Here is a 7,272-nt window from a genome sequence, read left to right on the forward strand (position 1 = left end):
GCTGGCAATTACTCACACCTAATTAGCCGGTTAGCCTCAACAGGTCCCTCAGGGAAGGGGAGATGGCTTTAGTGGCAAACACAGGGCAGAAGCTTTGCTGTGATGAACTGAGTTGTTCATCAAGGACTGAGCTATCCTTGCAGAGAAGCCTGCTGGAACTGCTGGCTGGATGGAATGCCTCCGTTCGGGCAGCTCAAACACCCCTCGCTGTATAAAGTTGGGATATTTGGCAGAATTTGGAGAACCTGGTCCCTTGAAACTCAGTTCATATCAGATCTTCCTGTCCCTGTCATCTGCTCCTGACCCAGGTAATCCAGTCCTGTTGGTGTTTAAAATGTGATCTCTGTGTCTCGCAGGAGGCAGAGCCAGCTTAGCTTGCCACACTCTTGCTAAGGGCTTTCGTTCCACACTTGATATAAGCTGGTTGCAACCACAGCTTTCCTCTCTGGTAGCCTGCTCATTCCCTCTGACTTTTGCCAGCAAGAAAAAAAAACAACAAAAAACCAACAAGCCACAGAAGAAGCAGATCCAATTAGGAGTTTGAATCCTATTTTTGTTGGGCAGACATAAGATCTCTTTGGATTCTGTATATAGAATCACCCCAGACGGGGCCCTCTGCCAACCTGAAGTTGCCATGAGACACCATCTCCTGTCAGAGTCATTTAAGCCAGGCTTTTTTTCTGTCAGTAGAGGTTGTTGTTAGCAATGATGGCTGGCATTTCTCTAGCTCTTCGTATTTGAAAAACCTCCCCTGAAGTCTTTGTTTCTCTCCTCATCCAGACACCAGTGAATGGTCTAAAATAGAAAGTTGCTTAATTTGGGAGAGGGCCCGGAAATGTTCATTTCCCTTTGCATATGGCTGACAGTTTCTTTCTAGGAGACAAAGGCAGGAGATGGCTGATTTCTGCAGTAACGAGGGGCTCCTGCAGCAGGCTTTGCCTTCTGAGCGGATCCTTACTTTTGTGCTGGCAGATTGGCAGCTAAGCATGTTCCTTGTTCTGGGACAGATTCTTCCTCAGGAATAGCTGACTTTGTGAACGTTCTCTCTGAAATAGGTGCAATAACTGTAGCATAATGCAGATTTCCAGAGTCAGGGATATGCTTCAGACTCCTTTTTTTTATAATCAGATATCTTTCCTATAGAAAACAGCTGCTGATACCTGCATATGCTTTGCTCTATGAATAATTCAAATCAAGATTTGATTTAAAGCTCGCAGCACTTAACACTAGTCAACAGAATAATTATGTGATTGATGCCGAGGGAAGCTAGCATCTATTTTAAAGGGAGAGAAGAGCCGATGCTAAAAGTTAGATGAGCGAGTTGATTATTCCTGCCTCTGCCTCTGATGACCTCCTGTGACCTTGGGGCAGAGATTTTTCACTGTCAGGTGGATGTGTGGGTGTCAAAAGAAAGGGGGGAAAAAGGAGCTATTGTTTCAGAAATCCCCAAAGCTTGGTGAGTCTTATCTAATGAAAATTTGTGGTGCTTTCAGCTCTGTCAGATATCAGTGGGCGGTATTTAGTATGCTAATTGCAAAGTATTATATTGAAAGAATTTAAAACTGCTTTTTGGGGGGTTCTTTTGGGAGGAAATTGCTAGAAACAGCAGCAGGGGAGGGTGTTCCAAATTCCTTTCGCTTTCTGGAAGTGCTGGAGTTGATGAGATTTGAAACCGACCAAAGTTTAATGAAAAATCCAATTCTTCCTAAGCTCTGCTATTGGTCTCTGAGGCTGTCGCTGTTTGTAATGGATTATGAGAACAATGTCATTGAACTGAATTCTCTCTTAATATGACACAACCGAAAGGATGATAAGAACACTTTGACTTGCAAGGAAGCTTTTTGATTATAATAACTTTAATAACTTTAAATTAAGTTATGGATTTATGTTAAAATATATAAAATTATGAGGTCCCTGCATCATGACGAAGTGCAGAAATCATTAGAATGACTTTGCTGTGCTGATGGATCAAGCCTGAGATGAACGCTGGTCTTCTGATAAAGAAGTGAACCTTATTATAGTAATTATTTTTAGTAAGCTTTCAAAATGGTTACCATTTTGCCTTTAGCATGATTAAACTGCAGGGAAAGCTACTCAAAACAGTAAAGGAGAAGAAAACTTTGGGCCTCTCCTGACTTTCTCCTGTCTTGCATCACTTTCTAATGCTTGGAATCCAAGATGAAAGCTTGCAAGTGTGGTAGCACAAATTTCAAGATAAAGTCTGCTAAGATTAAGATGCATGCCAAGAGAGGAAAAATGCTGCTCTTCCCATTTTGACTTTTTTTTTTAAACCTGGCTTTCTATCTTTACAAATCTCGCCAAGAGTCTTTCCATTCTGTAAACTGCTGTTCCTGGATGTGTGTTTAGGCTGAGTAAGCAGTGTGGACTGTTTACAAGTTATCCATTTTATGCTCCTGCTACACTGCTGGGGTGCTGTAACCCCACATTGAGACATTTACAGATTTGCAATTAGGATGTTATCTGGAAATCCAACAACATAGCAGGTGAAGTGAAACTCCTAAGCACATTTTGAAGAATACTGATTACCAAACTAAACGTCAACAAACAACTGTAGGCCTGAAAGGCTAACAGGCAAAAATGAGTGAGACACCACATTTAGTGTATTTGCAGCATTTATGTAGCTTTTTCTTTAAAAGTTAATCATGCAAGCCTCAGAAAAGTGAAGTTGCTATAAAATAGAGCTTTTTATACAAGGAAAAATGATTTAGATGCTATTCGTGAAGTGCTGGTAGGATGTCACAGCAGTAATTTATATAAAATCTGTACGTGCTCCTATGTTGGCACCATGAGCTTGCCAGCATCAAAGACTTCTTATTTTTTGAAGGGAGCACATCAAAAGATACCAGTGTGCTTCTCACCCAGTTTTAACTCAGCACAAACAACAGCATTGCTCTGTAAACAGACGAAAATCATACCTGCTGCTGGAAGTGAGTTTAATATGAAAGCTCTGAAAACAACTCTCCCCCTGCTCACTGGGTCCCAGCAGAGGAGGTAATCTCATCTAGCCTTGATGCCACTCCAGCAGCTTCCAGTGGCCTCCTGGGCTGCCACAAACTCCATGTCGAGTCCCTTCCGCACCTCCAGCAACGTTTTCTCTCCATGCTCCTTGTTGATGTGGTCCTGCTGCTCTCCCTGCCTGCTGTCACCTTCATTCTCTGCCTATTCTATCTGAATTAGGGAAGCTTGTTCCCATGCACCGATAAAGGAGCTCTCTTTATTTTCTCCTACCACATTCTTCAACTTTGTCCACACTGCAGCAGACAGGACAGAGCAACCTTCCCCCTCGCTGCCTCTCCACAGCCCTTTAATTAGGGGCATACGCACTAATTGTGTGAGCTCTGTTTTCCATCCACGGGAATTAACTCCTAATCAGCGTATCTGGGCACAGCAGCCTTAATTGCACTGAAGCAACAGCTTCTTTGTGTCAAGGGCACATCAGCTCTGTGCTGTGCTAACATATCAGCATTGCAAACAAGGGCAAATGCAGATATGGGATTTAAAAGAGGGCTAATTTGTTCAGAAATGGTTGTTGAAGAGCACATAATGCCAAGCCATATGGCTGGAAACCTTCACAGAAAATGAATTCCATCCTAATCTGGTATAGTCTGCTTGTTGTCATTTTCCCAAGTATCTTCTTCATGTTCAAAGAATCTGTGATATTCACAGAGCAACTCCTGCGTGCAGATCTGGGGAAATAAGTATACCTGCTGTTCCTAGTGTTTCCCTGTCAGAGAAATGTTAGGCTTATAGCAGAGGGATTTTATTTATTTATTTATGGCTCTTCCGTTAGAGCTGTTGTGCCAAAACAATGAATAATGGCTCTACAGCAGAGGCATGACACTCAATTATCTGGCCATACATACCGAGGTGAAGGCAATAGGTCTTATAATGTCTCCAGCGAGAAATTCCGGTACCTTTGAGCCTTCAGTAGCCATAAACTGAAATTACTGCAGTAACTTTTCAGCACAGTGCTAAAACTCTAATGGTATGCTATGTTTTACATTTGATTTTCCACCATACTCATCCTTCAGGCATTACTGGGCTGGGACTGCTTTAAAGGGCCCTACTTTGGGAACTAATTATGACAAATGCTGATATGACATCTGTTGCTCACTTTAAATTACCTCTTAGGCTGTTGGAATTCATCTTGAAGGTATTTTTTGTAATGAATATTTTTCATGAGCTCTAATACAACCTGTGGGAGATCTGAATAAAAAAGAAAATCCACCAGTCCTGCCAAGAGAATACCTTACGTGCCAGCTGCTACTTTTTGTTGTTGTTACCCTGCATTCTGTGATATTAATATAGCTGGTTTCCAAGGTACTTTAAATATATAACAGGCTGTTACATTATGGAGAAATTCTCCTTGAGAAGTAAATAACTGGGACTGCTTGCTGAACGGTCCTCTTTCATAACCCAGAAGTTGCTGCATTCAGACGACTAAACTTTGTGTTTTTTGTAGGCTATTGTGCCATTCTGTCTTGTAGATGTATTTCCCACTGCATCCCAGATTAGCGAATAACTTCTCAAATTACCTTTTCCTGTGGTCAGTCTGTACGGAGCAAAGGTGTTCAAGATGAGATTTCCCCTGCAGCTATTTGGGTGACATTTGGTAATGTTTTATCACCTGCCTGATCAACATCTTACCTACTGTGACCGTTCAGAATTTATAACTATGGCTTATTAAACTATGCTAAATGATTGTAATAATTCAACCCATATGCGAAGGAAACCCCATCAGGTTTCTGAAAGCTAACTTTGTATTAATATACATCTGTCACAATTTCTGTGGATATAAATGGATGCAAGTCACGCAGCAGTTGGTGAATATTAACTTTTGGGAAGGGGAATGCTTCTTACGTGTCAGACTTCTTCAAAAATAAAAAATGGTGAGAGGGCAACTCAGTGAAAAGATACTCTTATGTTCTGAGATGCTATGGAAGTCATACAGTGTTGCAGATGGACGTGATCAAAACAAATCCTTTTCCACACGAGGTTCAAAAGCCTTGATGAGGAAGATTTCTGAAGTCCTTTTATGTCCATATGTAGTGAAATTCCTGCAGAATAGGTTTGAGATTTGCACCTGCTGCAGTGTTTTGTAATGCTAGACAGCAGTATTAGCATGTCATGATTAGCAGAAGCATTACACTAGTGCAGAATAAAGCAGTTAACAAGCTTGGCAGGGAAAGGAAATGAGAAATATTTATTTTCTACTTTTCCTCATCTTAACATGGACATTTCAGGAGATGTGTTCTATGATTGATTTAAATGCTGATGGTTACTAGAAGAACTCAGTCCACAGAGATGTTATTGTGTGGGTTTTTTTGGTACTGCTGTTTGTTTAATTCTTCCAAGCATTTGTAATCAGTGTGACTGGATGAAGAAAGCCTTACAACATCTTGCATTTTGTTCCACAGACATACCTCAGGAGCTTTTTCACTGCAATGCTGCAATCTCCATCATCTCCGCTGCACATTGATAAAGTGGGGTCGACTCTGTCAAAACACACCATCTGTGAGTTCTCACCGTTCTTCAGGAAAGGAGTTTTTGACTATAGCAGTCATGGGACCAGCTAACTTCTGTGCCAGGGCCCTCGTGTCAGAGGAGCACAGTCAGTGGTGCCTTCACTTCTGTGGTGAGAGAGAAATGAAGGAGAGGAAGAAAGCATATCTTCTTTCATGCCTAAAAAGCTGCATCAAACCAACTCCAGCTAAAGACTGCTACGCCCTGATGCTAGCTTTAGTTCTTTCCCACTTCTCATATTAGTGCCTGTGTTTTCCTGGCATGAAGTACACAGACATTGCTCGTGAGTTGCGCTGTTAATACCGTACGAAAGCTCTGACACTCATGCTGGGTGTGGATCCCCTCCTCAGTGGGAGCACTTCTTCGTGTTTGCTCAGACAATTTGTTATGGTCTTGTGAGATCATCTCGTGTTCGCTGTGTTGGCGTGTCATACTGACAGAGAGTAGTTTCTGAGCAGCCTTTCAGTTTCTGCCCAAGCTGCTCCTTAAGGAACATTTCCTGTTTTGCTTTCTTACAGCATATTGTGGTATTTAAGGTAATGCTTATACTCCGCTGTTGTTTCTTTTTTTTTCTCCCAGAACGTATATTTTAAGTGTTTGTCTGCGTGATTTAGTTTTTCTCAGAAGATTTAAAGAGCCTGAGTGACTTGAATGTTTACAAAACATATACAGCAGAAAGAATATAATTTAAAACCTTTAAAAGTCTTCCACACTTGGGTATTTTGAAGCAGAACGAATCGCTTGCTGTTAATTAAGCAGTAAAGGAAGCAATAGTTACTGAAGAATGCAGTCGGCATCTTTTCACGTTTCCTAATTACCTAGACTGTGAGTGGGTACTGTGCAGTGTACAGAGCTCAGAGCTATGCATAAAGTTAACTCAGAGTGCTGTATTTATTTCTTTTTTGGAAAACAGCTTCTTCATAATAACATCGCACTGTAAAACCTGAACTTTATTTGCATCAGTTAAAATTTATGAGATTTTACTAATTCAAAATTACTCAGGACATATTCAAACTTGCACATGTATATACACTTAGAACTCATATTGCTGCAGATCCAAAAATATGTATACACTGTGACTGGAACTGGGTATATGTACATGTCAATGTATAATTGGTTGTAAAAAAGCAGAATTAATCGCTTTTGTTTATTATTAAAATGCATCCTGGAATGTAAGTTTAGGAGTATGAAGCATTATCTGTGAGTTGCCATCATTGAGCATTGGTAGGTCCTGGTAATCAAATATTTCTTGTTGTGGACAATGATTATTAAAACCTGAAGCGACAACACTGGTAACACTTTCATTTCAGGACCTAAATTACAAAAACAGTAATGCTTTATCTTTAGGATGATAAATAAAGACCGTTTTCCACTACTAAGACCATCCTGCTATGGTAAGCATTTCAAATTCAGGAAAAAAGGAAAATAGGAAGAAACTGACTAAAATGGGCCACTTAAAATTTGAAAGTATTATGATTATTTTGTTTTTCTTCAGTGAAAACAGATGTGAAGGTAAAGTCTCAAAGCCGCCTCTTGTCAAAGCGATACTAGGGTAGGCTTGAATGTCTTTCGATACATGTAACTCTACCCAAATGCTGTTAAAATACCTGTCTCTTGGCACCTCGAATTAGGAGCCAGGCTTTTAAAAGCAAAACATTCAGTCAAACCTGTTGATTCCCAAGCTGGTTTTTACATCCCTTATCCCAGCTGTTCCCAGTCTTCCTTGTG

At 40.7% G+C, this 7,272-nt stretch overlaps 1 protein-coding gene across 2 annotated transcripts in view; it reads left to right on the plus strand.

Annotated features, from left to right (window-relative positions):
- The window catches only part of KIF16B (kinesin family member 16B), a 133,949-nt gene extending 127,021 nt beyond the window's left edge, over positions 1 to 6,928 (plus strand). For both annotated transcript variants that reach the window (XM_052676499.1, XM_052676551.1), the window contains one exon: positions 5,439 to 6,928. In XM_052676499.1, coding sequence (XP_052532459.1) covers positions 5,439 to 5,597 — 159 coding nt within the window. In that variant the 3' untranslated portion in view covers positions 5,598 to 6,928. The remainder of the gene's footprint in view (positions 1 to 5,438) is intronic.
- Positions 6,929 to 7,272: the final 344 nt, after the last annotated feature.

The sequence above is a fragment of the Tympanuchus pallidicinctus genome, unplaced genomic scaffold, assembly GCF_026119805.1.
Source record: "Tympanuchus pallidicinctus isolate F22 unplaced genomic scaffold, pur_lepc_1.0 scaffold1, whole genome shotgun sequence".
NCBI lineage: Eukaryota > Metazoa > Chordata > Aves > Galliformes > Phasianidae > Tympanuchus > Tympanuchus pallidicinctus.